General features: G+C 43.2%; 1 protein-coding gene across 1 annotated transcript in view; it reads right to left on the bottom strand.

Annotated features, from left to right (window-relative positions):
* Positions 1 to 820: 820 nt before the first annotated feature.
* Positions 821 to 15,558, bottom strand: part of LOC138959446 (uncharacterized) — a 55,563-nt gene continuing 40,825 nt past the window's right edge. Inside the window, exon 4 of the mRNA XM_070330946.1 lies at positions 821 to 3,529. Coding sequence (XP_070187047.1) covers positions 3,324 to 3,529 — 206 coding nt within the window. The 3' untranslated portion in view covers positions 821 to 3,323. The remainder of the gene's footprint in view (positions 3,530 to 15,558) is intronic.

Consider the following 15,558-nt stretch of genomic DNA (forward strand, 5'->3'; position numbering starts at 1 on the left):
TTCGTGTTTTATTTGTGGGAGGCGGGATGCACGAGCACGCTTTGGTGGCAATCACACGTCACGCTGTCCCTCCAACTACTGTCAGCATAACGAGCTCTCAAAGAGAGAGAGAGAGACAGAGAGACAGAGAGACAGAGACAGAGACAGAGAGAGAGAGAGAGAGAGAGAGAGAGAGAGACAGACAGACAGACAGACAGACAGACAGACAGAGAGACAGAGACAGAGAGACAGAGAGACAGACACACAACACACACAGACAGAGACAGAGAGACACAGATATAGATTCGTCATGTGAAGTATAATCCATTTCAAGGACTTGCGGCTGGGCATGTATGTTTTTGGTTACGAAAATGGATGGGTGATGAGACAATTTCATTTTGACTGCAATTTGTGGCTTGCACACAAAGAAGACATTTGAAGAAAAAATGTGACAAATGCAGTTCATAATGACCACAGGCATTTGAAGCACAAACAAGCTACGAAGCACGTGTTGAATCTTGTCATGGTTATGGATCCACATCAATGATCCAACCAACCGATCAGTCAAACTGACAACCAGTCGGTCGAACAAATCAAGATTTTTTAAAACAAACACAAAAATACAAACAAATATCATGTTGTCCTGAAAAATCTGGGGCAAGATGTAATCCTTGGTTTTCATGCATTGGTCCATTACGGCAGAAAGCAAACAACGTTCACGAAATGTTTTTAAGACACCGTCACACACACATACACACACACTCACACGCACACACACACACACACACGCACACACACTCACACACACACGCACACACACTCACACACACACACGCACACACACACTCACACACACACACACACACACACACACACACACACACACACACACACACACACACACACACACAGAGCACTGCCGGCTTGGCTTTGAGTCATTTTTCTGACTCCAGGAAAATGCCTTCCTAGCCTAAGTGGGAAATCGATTTTTATGATAGACAAAGGACAGGAAAACAGAACTATACAAGTGGAACAATACTGTCTTTGTCTTTGCTGGTGGGGATAACAGCCACTAACAACACAGTATCTCTGACAGTGGCAGCTGGACAAACAATCATGTCCTTGAAATGGCTCAATACAAAAGCATCAACACGGTTTTTACGAACATAAACTCTGCCAAAAAAGTATTGTGGCACTTTTTGTACCCCAACAGAAAAAAAATGCATACCCGTGTCATTTTATTCACACTTTCTATGCCGTTAACTTGGATATCTGGCACACTTTCAAATCAAAGATTTCTTAAACAGGGGTCGCGTGATAACTGCTCAAATGACGGTACCCCCCAAAATCGCCCGACAAAAAAAAAGGTACCCATGAAAAAAATCGACACCCAAAGAATCAGAGTAGCCAATTATAGTCTGCAATGTGTGCATACAGAAAAAAGTCAAACCAACGGCACCGTTACGGTTTTAAAAACTCTTTCCGTACGGTTGCACAGCATAACATCTGAAAAGATACTCCCAATGTTCAGAAATGTTAACTTGAACAAGTTGAAGTTCCTCTTGCACTTGAAGGCTCCTGAAACTGAGTTTTACAGCAATCCACCAGGTCAAGTTATTGTTGACAGAATGGCATATGCACCGGTCATCATGCCATGGTGTCATTTTTAGACGAGGTAGTTGAGTAAAATTGACTGTTTTGGATACAAATTTGATTTTGTTTTCAATGACACGCAACCATTGTTCGGTTTTAACTGTTCTGATTTTTTGTCGATTATCACACGGGAACCTTGCTTTTGTGAATTTTATATTCGGGGTCGAGCAGGAAATGCTGAGTAACTGATCATATCAGGTTAAAAAAAAAAAAGGAGTCACCGAGCAGCACATTTCAAGTTACTGAGCAGCCATGGTTGAGTCAATGAGCAGCAAAGTTTGAGTCACTCAGCAGCTAAGGTCGGGTGATTGAAGAGAAGCAAAGGTTAAGTGAGTAAGCAGATTATAGGGTGAGTTTCTGAGCAGCGGCCGAGTCACTGAGCACTGAGCAGCGGCCGAGTCACTAAGCAGCAGCGGCCGAGTCACTAAGCAGTAAATAGGTTGAGTTACTGAGCAACAAAGGCCGAGTCACTGAGCAGTAAATAGGTTGAGTTTCTGAGCAACAAAGGCCGAGTCACTGAGCAGCAGCGGCCGAGTCACTGAGCAGTAAATAGGTTGAGTTACTGAGCAACAAAGGCCGAGTCACTGAGCAGCAAAAAAGGAGTCACTTAGCAGCAAAATGTGACTGAGCATTTCAAAATGAGTGATTGAGCAGCCAAGGTTGAGTTACGAGACATGCAGCCAAGGTCCAATGCATACGCAGGAAAGGCTGACACAACGTGGAGTTGCCCGCAAAACCTACCGCTGTATCGACAAAACATGTAGCCACTAAATGAAAACTAAAACAAACATAATAATATGACAATTTGAAGGTTACAAATCGTACATGTTCGCATGAGCTTCAACCACATTCACAGAGCACACAGACCTATGTAACGGAAAGGTCTTTGGATGAGTACCAAGTTACCAACTAAATACATCACATGGTGATAAAAAAAATTTTTTTTTAAAAGAATCCTACCTCCACTTTACTCGTTACATACATTTTGAGTATTGGTATCAGAGTGTCCAAGCACGCAGTTTGCTTGAAAAAAAACCCAGCATGTCAGTCCCCGCTTCGGCTCTGGTTCGAATTCGAGCTCAAGTTGGCAGCGTGTATGTGAGAAACGGATTGTACCACTTTATCACGAACACTTTTCCTCTCAAACTGCCGAACAAATGTCAGTACAGCTAGTTGCCAAGTCTTTGATCCGGACTTCTGAAGATGTTCTTGAACAACTGAGCAGTAAAGATTGGCACGGATGAGAGCCACAGATGCTTTCTTATCACTGTGTCGATGATCTACGGTCGGTTATCAGTTCAGTCAGCAGGTTTATCTGGCCTTAAAAAATCATTTGTAGTTTGGCGTACAGTGTCGAGCTACATAACACAAAAGAAGGGTCTTCAATAACACACAATACTAAGCATAAGCGGGGGTGCAGGTCGCTAGGCTCGTCATGTTCTGTCGTGAATTTTAATCACTCGGCAGAACTGTACACATCAACCAACATTTCTCTATTTCATTAAACTTAAAGCGGTACTTTTTCGGTTTTTTGCAGTTCCAAACTGTCTCCAGAAAAACACCACAATAAAGAAATTCGTGTCATAGTTTCTCTCAGTTGCACTCTTTGAACATCAGGTGCGGACCACGCCATTGATCAACACCGACGCTAGCTCACTAAACAGTGTCTTGATGTGAGTCTTCCCATCGCATTACCTAGACAGATCGTCCTGAATGACATTTTTGATCATGTCTTTGAGCAGACGGTAGCGCCGAGGCAAGAGGTAACGCTTGGAATGATCGTAGCTGGATTCCAGTTGTTGGATGAGGTCCCGGATGATAGAGTTCTTCCGTTTGACCTCGCGTAGCTGTTCCGTCTTGCGCGCGTTGTCTGCGTGCACATCTTGACGCGTCATTTCTGCAACAACAGAGGGAGAATCAAGAAGAGTTAGGAGAAAATAGATCATTGAATCACCGTCGAACGTTGAAGAAGAAGAAGAAGAAGAAGAAGAAGAAGAAGAAGAAGAAGAAGAAGAAGAAGAAGAAGATCATTGAATCATGAAAAAAGGATAGAAAATATTGAAAAACTATATAGAAAAATGAAGGAGGTAGATATGACGAAGAGATAGGAAAATAAGACCCTCGCGTAGCTGTGCCCTTCCACGCACGTTGTGCAGATGGACATCATTACCGAGTCATTGTTGCAATCTGAACAGATCAAATATCAAAACGAATCAGAAGAAAATGAACCAATTAGGCCTACTCATGATGCAGACATACAAAGTATAGAAGAAGAACTGAGACGGGAATAAGTAAGCCATGGCCATGAACAGAGATAGAAAATAAGGCCCTCGTGTAGATATGCTCTCTCTTGCGCGCATTATTAAGATAACATCTGGCCGCATCATTTCTGCAAGAGTAGATAGAAAACCAAGATGAATTTGTGAGAGAAAAACATGAAGCCGTGGCGAAGACATAGAACTAGACATCTTAACTAGGGGCAAATTAGAAATCTGGGGATATCATCTGGAAGGATTTGCATGTAACATTTGATAAAGATCTGTCCAGTAGTTTTCTATGAATCGCTCCACACACACACACACACACACACACACACACACACACACACACACACACACACACACACACTCAAACGTGCACAAACACGCATTCCCACTCGCACACACACACACACACACACACACACACACACACACACACACACACACACACATACACTCAAACGTGCGCAAACACGCATTCCCACTCACACACACACACACACACACACACACACACACACATACACACACACACACACACACATACACACACACACGTTTTGAAACACACTCGGTCTGGAACACACACACACACACACACACACACACACACCGTACACACACACACACACACAAACACACACACACACACACACACACACACACACACACACACACACACACACAGAACGTAAACATAGCCTCCATAAGATAGGAGAAGAAACAAGTCGCGTAAGGCGAAATTACTATATTTAGTCAAGCTGTCAAACTCACAGAATGAAACTGAACGCACTGCATCGTTTCACCAAGACCGCATACTCGTAGTTTCGTCAGTCCACCGCTCGTTGCAAAGGCAGTGAAATCGACAAGCCAGAATAGTGCAGTAGTGGTCGCGCTGAGCGGGTTAGCACGCTTTTCTGTACCTCTCTTCGTTTTAACTTTCTGAGCGTGTTTTTAATCCAAACATTTCATATCTGTATGTTTTTGGAATCAGGAACCGACAAGGAATAAGATGAAATTGTTTTTAAATCAATTTCGGACATTTTATTTTAATCATAATTTTTATATTTTTAATTTTCAGAGCTTGTTTTTAATCCGAATATAACATATTTATATGTTTTTGGAAATCAGAAAATGATGAAGAATAAGATGAACGTACTTTTGGATCGTTTTTGTAAAATAATAATTTTAATTACAATTTTCAGTTTTTTAATGACCAAAGTCATTATTTAATTTTTAAGCCTCCAAGCTGAAATGCAATACCAAAGTCCGGCCTTCGTCGAAGATTGCTTGGCCAAAATGTCAATCAATTTGATTGAAAAATGAGGGTGTGACAGTGCCGCCTCATCTTTTACAAAAAGCCGGATATGACGTCATCAAAGACATTAATCCAAAAAATGAAAAAATTCTGGGGATATCATACCCAGAAACTCTCATGTAAAATTTCATAAAGATCGGTCCAGTAGTTTAGTCTGAATCGCTCTACACACACACATACACACACACAGACACACATACACCACGACCCTCGTCTCGATTCCCCCTCTACGTTAAAACATTTAGTCAAAACTTGACTAAATGTAAAAAGGGCGTGGGGGGGGGGGGGGGGGGGAGGGGACCGAGGAGGAAGAGAAAATCCAAAAAGAGGAGGAGGAGGAGGAGAAGAAGGAAAAGGCAGCAATTGCACTCTTGCAATCTCCTCACTGGCCTGTTGCAGAACTGGAATTAGATTCCATGGTGACCACGAAGAAGAGGCCGGCGGATGATGTCATTAATTTTCCATGATCAATCCATTCCCCGACAGCTTTCTAATCACACGGGGAAAGGGAAGAGAAAGGGAGGGGGGACCCAAAACTAAAGAAACTGCGCTGACCATGAACGCTGCAGCAATCACAGCCTGCAGCAGAAGACAGGGTGACACCGGAGCACACAATTTCTGAAACAAATCTTCCCTAGCTGACCCTCTTCTATCACACAGGCTGTACAGACAACACAAACCCACTGACTACAGAGGCTCAGATGTGCGTCGTGAGCAGCATATCATTCGCCTGTCTATGGAGAGGTTTCGAGAAGTACAGTTGTAGGTTTTGGACCCCGCAAAGGATTGAACTCGGTATCACGACAGCTATCGAGTGACAGTCTGTAGGTCACTGCGCCTATACTGGTGCATTAGTAATTAAATAGGCAATGTCGCCACACGACAACCTCAAATTTGCAAAAAGACACTCTAGCTACAAAATGTGAAGGACTCGGCCTGAAACACACACAGCCTGACAGCCTGCGGTATTTTGGGGGGGTGGGGGGAGGGGGTGTCGTATTAGCAACAAGCACTTCAGACTTTGTTCCAACACAGCGGCATCGGCAACAAAGCATTAGCGTTCACTTTTTTGGACTGCCTTCTACCCTGCACAAGTGATTTTGCCCCTCCCAAGGAAGGTTACTCTAAACTCTTGTATCTGGCAGGTGTACTGGAACCTATTTGAACGATTTGTAGAATCCATGTTTGAGTATCACTTATTTGTCTATCCACGAAAACAAGACCATTATTTTGTTATATTTTTTTTTAAATCTCAAAGGCTAGTTATAGGTTATTTCCAGCAAGCTTCTGAATGAATTAATAAAAATAGCATTTAGCTTTTATTTTCTTCGATTTGTTGAAGGTGGTCCATATTAGGGGACTCGCACATACTTTGAGATTTTGCAATTATTTTTTGTTTGCAGTAGAAACTCGGGGTCAACACTGCTAAAATGTAACAAATACGGTCTTAGCTGTCATATGTAGCAATTTTTGTGTGATAAAAGCTTTGACTGTGGACAGAAACGAGTCCGTTTTAGGCGGCAAATTTAGAGTGAACCCTGCCAAAAGTGAAAAAAAAAGAGAAAAAGCCTAACGGTTTTGAGGTTTGTGTTTCTGCAACTGTTTTGACAATGTGAAAGTTATCCAGAGAGCTAGAGGGTGAATACAGGCAATGAAATTGTTTTGAGCGCTCTAGCGCCGTTAGTTTGTCAGAACAGGAGGTGGTCCATATTAGGAGCCGGTCCATATTAGGAGCCCTTCCCCTAAGACTAGTTTCCTGCCCAAACCAGTTCATCGCAGGAACATTCCTGTCATTCTGAAGTGCAACTCGGTACAACAACCGCTCGACTGTGGAACGGTAGGTCGTCCGCTGTCTCTAAAGCTGTCCTTCACTGGGCGAAGTCGACTACGCAAAATATACTTCGCGAAGCTGGCCGTATGAAGCTTTAACACTAAGTTTTCGGTAAAAAGACTTCGCGAAGCTGGCCGTAGGAAGCTTTAACACTAAGTTTTCGACAAAAAGACTTCGCGAAGCTGGCCGTATGAAGCTTCAACACTAAGTTTTCGGTAAAAAGACTTCGCGAAATCACCCTACATTTTCTGGAACTGTCTTGGGGAAGAAAGGAGAAGGTGGTAGCACTGCAACACACTGACTCCCTAAACGAGAGTCTTTGGGAGTCGGCAACGATCGCAAGGTGTCTTTGGGCCGGAGAGGTCGGTCTAGCATAATATTACAAACCGGGCCAGCGAGGCAGTGGAAATAGGTCACTCACTAAACTTGTCCAAGAGTATCCTTGGCACAAAGGGTCAATAATCCAAAAAATAAGCCCTTAAAGAAATAAGGCCTTATTTCTGGAAATAAGCCCTTATTTTTGGAATTAAGCCCTTATTTCTAAAATAAGGCCTTATTTTCCAGAATTAAGGCCTTATTTTAGAAATAAGGCCTTAAATATTTACTGTCATAAGAAAATAAGGGCATAATGAAATAAGGCCTTATTTCTGTTAAGGCCTTACTGAAATAAGGCCTTATTTCTGTTATGACCTTAAAAAAATAAGCCCTTAAAAAAATTAGCCCTTGTTTTTTTATGCCCTTATGTTTTTAAGCCCTTATTTTTTATGCCCTTATTTTTTTATGCCCAGAAATAAGGCCTTATTTCCTGAAGGCCTTATCATTTGGATTTTTGACCCTTTGTGCCAAGGATACAAGAGCGCTCGACCCTGAGACAACCAGTTTGTTGAAAACCACTCCAATGTGCTCATAGACTATCGTAAGGGTGACACGATAGTAGTGCGGGAATTCACTTACTCCCCGGGGAGTGTTGTTGGGGAGTCCGCAACGACTCCCAGGGGGCCTGGGACCAGATAGGCCGTCGTCAACCTGTCTCCTCAGATTACACCATCAATCTGAACGTTGTGACGGACGCGCGATCAGGGATGGATGCACTGCAAAGGTATGGGGTTTGGAAAGAGATAGAAAGACGAAGCGGAGGAAGAGGACTGGGGTAGTAGATGAGCGGGAGGGGTGGGTTAGCGTGGGGGGGGGGGGGGGGGGGGGGAGGGTGGTTGGTGGGTGGGGGTCGAGGTTTGGGCATGTTGGGGATATGCCCGGAAAAGAAACCTGTTATGGACGAGTTCAGCATTGACCGTTTTATTTGTTTGTTTTTCTTCTTTGGGGCGTGCGTTTGTATGTATGTGTGTGTGTGTGTGTGTGTGTGTGTGTGTGTGTGTGTGTGTGTGTGTGTGTGCGCGCGTGCATGTGTGTGAGTGTGTGTGTGTGTGTGTGTGAGTCTTGTTTTGGGAAAATCGCCCATTAAAAAGTAAAAAAATAAAAAATAAGATAAAAACACGACTGTGATTTGGACCGTAAGGACTACACAACAAAGCATTCTGTCACAAAATAAGAATTACAAATTCTCCAAGAAACGGCACATTTAAGTTATAACTACAACCCACTTTTCGTCAACCTCCCATTCAAAATCCAATCTTCCGAGAGCCAAAGACAACATGATGATGATGATGATGATGATGATGCTGATGATACAGTCATTAACACCAAAAAGTACATAATAATGAAAAAATACACATTTAAGTAAGGTACAATAGAGAATCAATGATGAGGATTTTAGCATAGCTAAGCAAATACAATCAAATATACAGAACCATCTTTAAACTCAGCGTACCTAGGGGGGGGGGGAGGAATTGAATTGAAATTTATTTTCGAGGGTGACAGAATCTATATATATATACGACTTGTGTCTGTGTGTGTGTGTGTGTGTGTGTGTGTGTGTGTGTGTGTGTCCGCGATGCACGGCCAAAGTTCTCGGTGGATCTTTTTCAAATTTGGAGACCGTATTCAGCTACACCCCGGACACAACCTCATCGATGAGATATTTCAACACGTGCTCTCAGCGCGCAGCGCTGAACCGATTTTGGTTTTTCTCTGGATCCATTCCCAGTAACTCTTCCTTATCTTCTCCAGTGTTTTCAGCCGCGTTTATCTCCCTTCCTCCGTGCGGTGCGCCGGCTTTGGTCCCCGGCGCAGCCGGGTATTCGGCTCGACTTCTTCCCGGCGCAGCCGTACCCGGCGAAGCGGGTATTCATCTAGTAAGCAATATATACATGCTTTTTTTTTTATCCGGCCCTAGCCCATTGAGGGGTAACACAATAACAAGGAGAAATAGAAGTTAAGTTAACTACTGTACAAATTACATAATTGACATGTCAAGCAACCAATAAGACATTTCAAGAATAGATGCACTTTGATTCTTTAGCTATGCTTGAAAATTATATATAACAAAGAAATATTTGTTTGTATAAAAATGTCCTTCGTGCATTATATAGAATCATGTTTTTCAATACAATCAGAGAGTATAGTGATATTTTGCCAGCTGCTTAATAACATTTCTTACAAGTTTTGCAAGAGAAACAGCATGTAATTTTCCTTGAATGATGTTTCATGGATTTGTAATTTAATTATATCAGGAATGGAGTTCCACATAAGTGCACCAGAATACGAGAGACTGGACTTGTACAGGTCAATTCTTGGAGTTGGGGTAATTAATTTGTTACATTTTCTAGAATGATTTATTTTGAAATTCGAGGCAATTAGTGTAGGTGCAGTCCCTGACATAATGCTATACATCATCACACCTTTAATTGTTATAGGCAAATCTTAATTTGATAGGAAGAATGTGCAATTGTTTATAATCAGACATGGAAAGAGATGTATTTTTTAAAAGAATTAATTTAACAGCTTGTCTATGTAGAATGCCTAAGTGTTTCAAAGTGTGTGCACTTGCAGAGTCCCATACTGTGGTAGCATAGTCAATAGCTGACTGAATATGTGCCTAAAAAACAGTTTTCTTGTGCGAAGGTCTAGAAAGTGTTTGAATTTTGATAACTGAAATATTTTTTTAGACTGTGTGTTTTTACAAAGTGTATCTACCTGTTTTGACCAAGACAGGTTATTGTCAATGGTTATTCCCAAGACTTTATGGCCATCAACTTCGGTAACACTTTGATTTCGTATTTGCAATGTCGGAAATCCAGATGTTAGATTTTATTTTGTTTTGCCTCGTGGTTAGAAGCATGCATTTAGTTTTATTTGGGTTCAGTGACATATGAAAAAATGAGAGAAAGAGAGAGAGAGAGAGAGAGAGAGAGAGAGAGAGAGAGAGAGAGAGAGAGAGAGAGAGAGAGACTGAGAGAGAGACTGAGAGCGAGAGGGGGGAGAGAGTGAGAGAGAGAGAGAGAGAGAGAGAGAGAGAGAGAGAGAGAGAGAGAGAGAGAGAGAGAGAGAGAGAGAAGAGAGAGAGAGACGCATACACTTTAAATTTAAATAACTGAACATTCAGCCGCTGATTTGAAGGTATTCTTGGTGCGCGGTGACATCATTCTAAGCCCTGAACCGAACTGTGTAGCTCTTCGGGGGGGATCTGAGAATCCTATTAAAATCGTGATATTGACCAGCAATACTCTAGAGCTAAAAACTATCCAACCCTATTTGCCACGCTGAAAACACAATAGCGTTTATATTGCTATTCTGACCTAGATATGGGGTTAGTAACTTGCAAAATGTAAGTTTTTGCTTTGATGGGGTTGGTTTCTGACGAGCTCTGAGAGCAGACACACTTTCTTTGCGCCTATTTATTGCGCATAAAACTACTGCCGCCCTCTCAGGGCCGGACAACACAGCGGCATTCGTACTCAACACGTCAAGTTTGAGAATTTTCGCTTGTTAAAAAAACAAAAAAACAAATTAACAACGCGGATGAGCGAAAACAAATAATTTTTGTGGTTTGTTTTTCCATTTTGACTGGCCGAAAGTCCTTAATTGTTCAATTGAGGTAAACACGCACGCACTCGTCTCACAGACTTGACAACGCGGTAACGTACGAGTGTCGGTAATCCGTTGAACTTTAGTGTGTTAAATTCATAGCTTATAATTCAGTGGCATTCTTTACTTATTTTTGAAACAAGTCCCCGTAAACAAGCCAAAGAACATTATTTTGTCGTGAAATTAATTGACAGATTGAGTTCCAAACTTAAGGATAATTAATTAATTTGGTGGTTAAATTTGATCGACGAAAATGACGCCAAAAAGCTTACGTTTTCAACAAAGGGACATCATTTACACGATAGAGTTACGTCCCGTGTCGGAATTCACGGATAATTCCGTCTTTGATGCATGTAAACGAAATGCAATCGTACACCAAGGTACAGTTCATTCCGTGACTCCAAAGGGATCTAAAATTACTTGTCATACTTACAAGTGCAGGTTCTGCAAATTTGAGCTATGAATTTAACACACTAAAGTTCAAGATTACCCGAGTGTCTCAGTTCGGAGACTGAAAAAAACAAATCATTTCGTCAGTACATGTGTACAAGGGCATACATTCTATATATACTGTTCAAAAAAAGAAACGCATAGCTTGTAATATTTGGTTAATTTAGTTATATGGCTACAAGGATATCCACCAAACTGCAGAAAATGTTTATCTGGTCGTCGACCTTTCGTCCATTGCCACAAGTGAGCTCTGCACGTGACGCATGCATTATCAGTGGCTACAATGTCAAAATTGCTCATTTGGCATGACCACTCGTCATGCTTCAGTGTAATCTCGTGAAACTCGGGGAATATTGAGCTCTCACCATGTCTTCCAAAACCCATAAAAGCGGATTGTTCGCCACAAAGAAATCAGACGACAATTCAGCGACGAAAGATGGCCCGATTGAGCAGAGAATACCGCCAAATTGCATTGGGTCGTTTACAAGCAGGCCAAAGTCAAAGTGCAATCGCCAGGCACTTCCACGTGTCCCAGAGCACCATCAGTAGACTGTGGGTCAGGTTTCAAGCCACTGGCTCCGTTGCTGACTTGCCACGAGCGGGAAGACCAAGGGCGACAACTGCTGCTCACGACCGCTTCATACGGCTCCGCCACCTCCGGAATCGTTTCCTGTCGGCCTCATCTTCTGTCCAGGCTCTCCCCGGGCCACACCGATTATCGGACCAGACCGTGCGGAACCGCCTGCATGAAGCTGGTTTGAGAGCTCGCAGACCTCACAGAGGAGCTGTCCTCACCCGCCGCCATCGCCAGAACCGAGTGCAGTGGGGCAACCAGCACCTTCGCTGGACCGTCCGGAATCACTGGAGACACGTGTGGTTCAGCGACGAGTCCTACTTCCTGCTCCAGCGACATGATGGTCGGAGGAGGGTCTACCGGAGAGTAAACGAACGTTACGCGCCCAACTGTGTGGATGAGGCACCCGTTCATGGTGGTGGAGGCGTCATGGTGTGGGGGGCGATCAATACCGCTGGAAGGAGCACCCTGGTGCACGTCCAAGGGCGCATAACTGCCCAGCGATACGTGGAGGAAATTCTGCGCCCACACGCCCTTCCTCTTCTGGCTGACCAGGATGCCATATTCCAGCAGGACAACGCTCGCCCGCACACAGCACGACTCACCCCCCAGTTCCTCACCGACCACCATGTCCAGGTGCTTCCCTGGCCATCCATGTCGCCAGACATGAACCCGATAGAACACCTCTGGGATGAATTGGACAGACGTGTGCGCAGGCGAGAAGAAGCGCCGGCAAATCACCGCGATCTATTGCAGGCACTTCAGGAGGAGTGGGACACCATCCCACAGCAAGATATCCGGCATCTGATCCAGTCCATGCCCAGAAGGTGCCGGGCAGTTGTTGCTGCTCAAGGCAGTCACATCCCCTACTGACTTGACAGCCTCGGCACCCAATCGTATTGATTGACTGATTGATTTGAAGATGCAAATGAACTGTGTGTGCATTCAACTGTGTCCATACCAAATTTCAAACAAATAATCTAAATATTGGATTTTCTGTTAATTTTTTCGAAAAATAAAACAAATTTGGCAAGTAGCAACTATGCGTTTCTTTTTTTGAACAGTATATATCTATGTCTTGTTTCGTCGGAAAGTAAGCAGGTTAGGGTAATTCATAATCATCTTTAGAGTTGGCAAGCATTGGTAAGTAGAGTTGCATGTCTTCGATTGTATAAGAGCGAAAGAAAGGCCGTTTGCTCGAGTTTAACCGGTAAAACCACGTGTTTTTTGTTGTTGTTGTAAACATAAAGGATATTGAGCAACTTCCGTGGAAATATGAACCGATGATCGAAATAGGGCTGTGTGAGACTATCCAATCACAACCCCCGAATTCCCCCTAACACGTCTATCAGAATAGAAATATATCGAACATGTTTTGAAATAGATCGGAAATCCTGTGGTCTTTTTGGTACAGCGCTTCTCCACACACGAAACAGCGAACATGAAACCCCGGTATCTTGGAATTTTTTAATTTACACAAAATGAGTCTTTGAATAATGAAGAAAGACAAAAATCAGTAAAAACTAGGAAGGTTAGTTAGTACAAAGTTTCATTATAGGTATAGAACGATACTCCATCAATCCGGCTTTAAAGTAAATCAGCTGTTAACGAATTGTACGAGTATAAGAGCAAAGAATGCTGAGCAATATGGAAAAGAAAAGACAAAAAGAAAAAAAGCAGATTAATTCTTGGACTGTTCGAGCTATTGAATGCAACGGGTTTCTACAGAAAAGGTGGGAATATTGCGCATACGAATACAGGGCTGAAGGCGCATGATAATCTGTTGAGGTTTCTTTACGTTCCCACCAACCTTAGGTACGTACAGAGAGAGAGAGAGAGAGAGAGAGAGAGAGAGAGAGAGAGAGAGAGAGAGAGAGAGAGAGAGAGAGAGAGAGAGAGAGAGAGAGAGAGAGAGAGAGAGAGAGAGAGAGGGAGAGAGACAGAGAGACAGAGAGAGAGAGAGGAAAGAGAGAGAGAGAGACAGAGAGAGAGAGAGAGAGAGAGAGAGAGAGAGACACACACACACACACACACACACACACACACAGAGCCAATACACACACATAGACATACATACACACAAAGACATACACTGAAGACACACACACACACACACACACACACACACACACTCGCACACACACGCACGCACACACCCACACACAAACACACACACACACACACACAAAAACACACACTCACACACAAACACACACACACACACACAAACACACACACACACACACTCGCACCTACACACACACACAAAAACACACACACACACACACACACACTGGGCACAGAGCGCCGGGTCAGGTTGTAAATGACACAGCCATTATTTCTCATCCGGTTCCAGCAGAGATTGGTTTTCAGTTTTTATAGACAGGAAAGAAATTATTTTAGGATGCAATTTTAACAGAAAGGAGACAACGCAGAATCACACAAACGACAGTAAATATGCTTTGTTTTCCCCGGTATGAGTGGGATTTTCTTTTCTTCTGTTACATCCGGGCAATTGGAACGACGACACATGCAAATCGCGGATCGGAACGATAGAGGAGCAGTTAGGCTTGAGTCAGGATTTGTTCCCGAATAAAATGTTTGTTTCTGCATTCATGGAACTGGCTGCTCGTCTTCGGGAGGATGAATTAAAAGCACTTCGTTTACAGGAACATTTTTCACCGAACTCCTAGTTTTGCCAAAATAACAACGCTTGAAATAATGGTTTTGACTTTGAAATCCTCTCAGGCACAAGTCGGAGATCAGTTTTACTTTTTTATTTTTTATTTTTACAGTATGTGAACATACGATGGAGACTCCTGAATACAGCTTTGAATTCCTAAAATATGTTCCGTCTGCTAGCCGTACGCGTACGCGTACGCGTACGCGCCAGCACTGTGAAAATATGATTATGAACTGAATCGGGAGTCCGATGCTGAAGAGTAGCCGGTTCCCTCAGTTATTCACCTCATTTATTTTATCAATCAGGATAGTTACGGGGCATTTTGAAGTAAGTCATCGGTCGTATGTGCGTCTACTTGAAGTTTCTTTTCAAAACAGCTTCTTTGAAAATAGCTGTTTAAATCGGCACGTCCTCGAAACACCGAATGTTGGAAACATCCTGTTTTCGCTAAGTGCAGACCCACCGAAGATTGGTAACATCGTTTTTGACCGGTATGATTGATAACTGAGATTCAGGGTTGTTTTATAACCGTTCAGGTGTGGCAAACAAGCAAGCAAAGCACTTCCCTTCATTCACACTGCTGTCTACCTCCTGCGGATCGCAGTTTGCTTGAAAACCGGCACGGTTGGCCTAGTGGTAAGGCGTCCGCCCCGTGATCGGGAGGTCGTGGGTTCGAACCCCGGCCGGGTCATACCTAAGACTTTAAAATTGGCAATCTAGTGGCTGCTCCGCCTGGCGTCTGGCATTATGGGGTTAGTGCTAGGACTGGTTGGTCCGGTGTCAGAATAATGTGACTGGGTGAGACATGAAGCCTGTGCTGCGACT

Source organism: Littorina saxatilis, linkage group LG2, assembly GCF_037325665.1.
Source record: "Littorina saxatilis isolate snail1 linkage group LG2, US_GU_Lsax_2.0, whole genome shotgun sequence".
NCBI lineage: Eukaryota > Metazoa > Mollusca > Gastropoda > Littorinimorpha > Littorinidae > Littorina > Littorina saxatilis.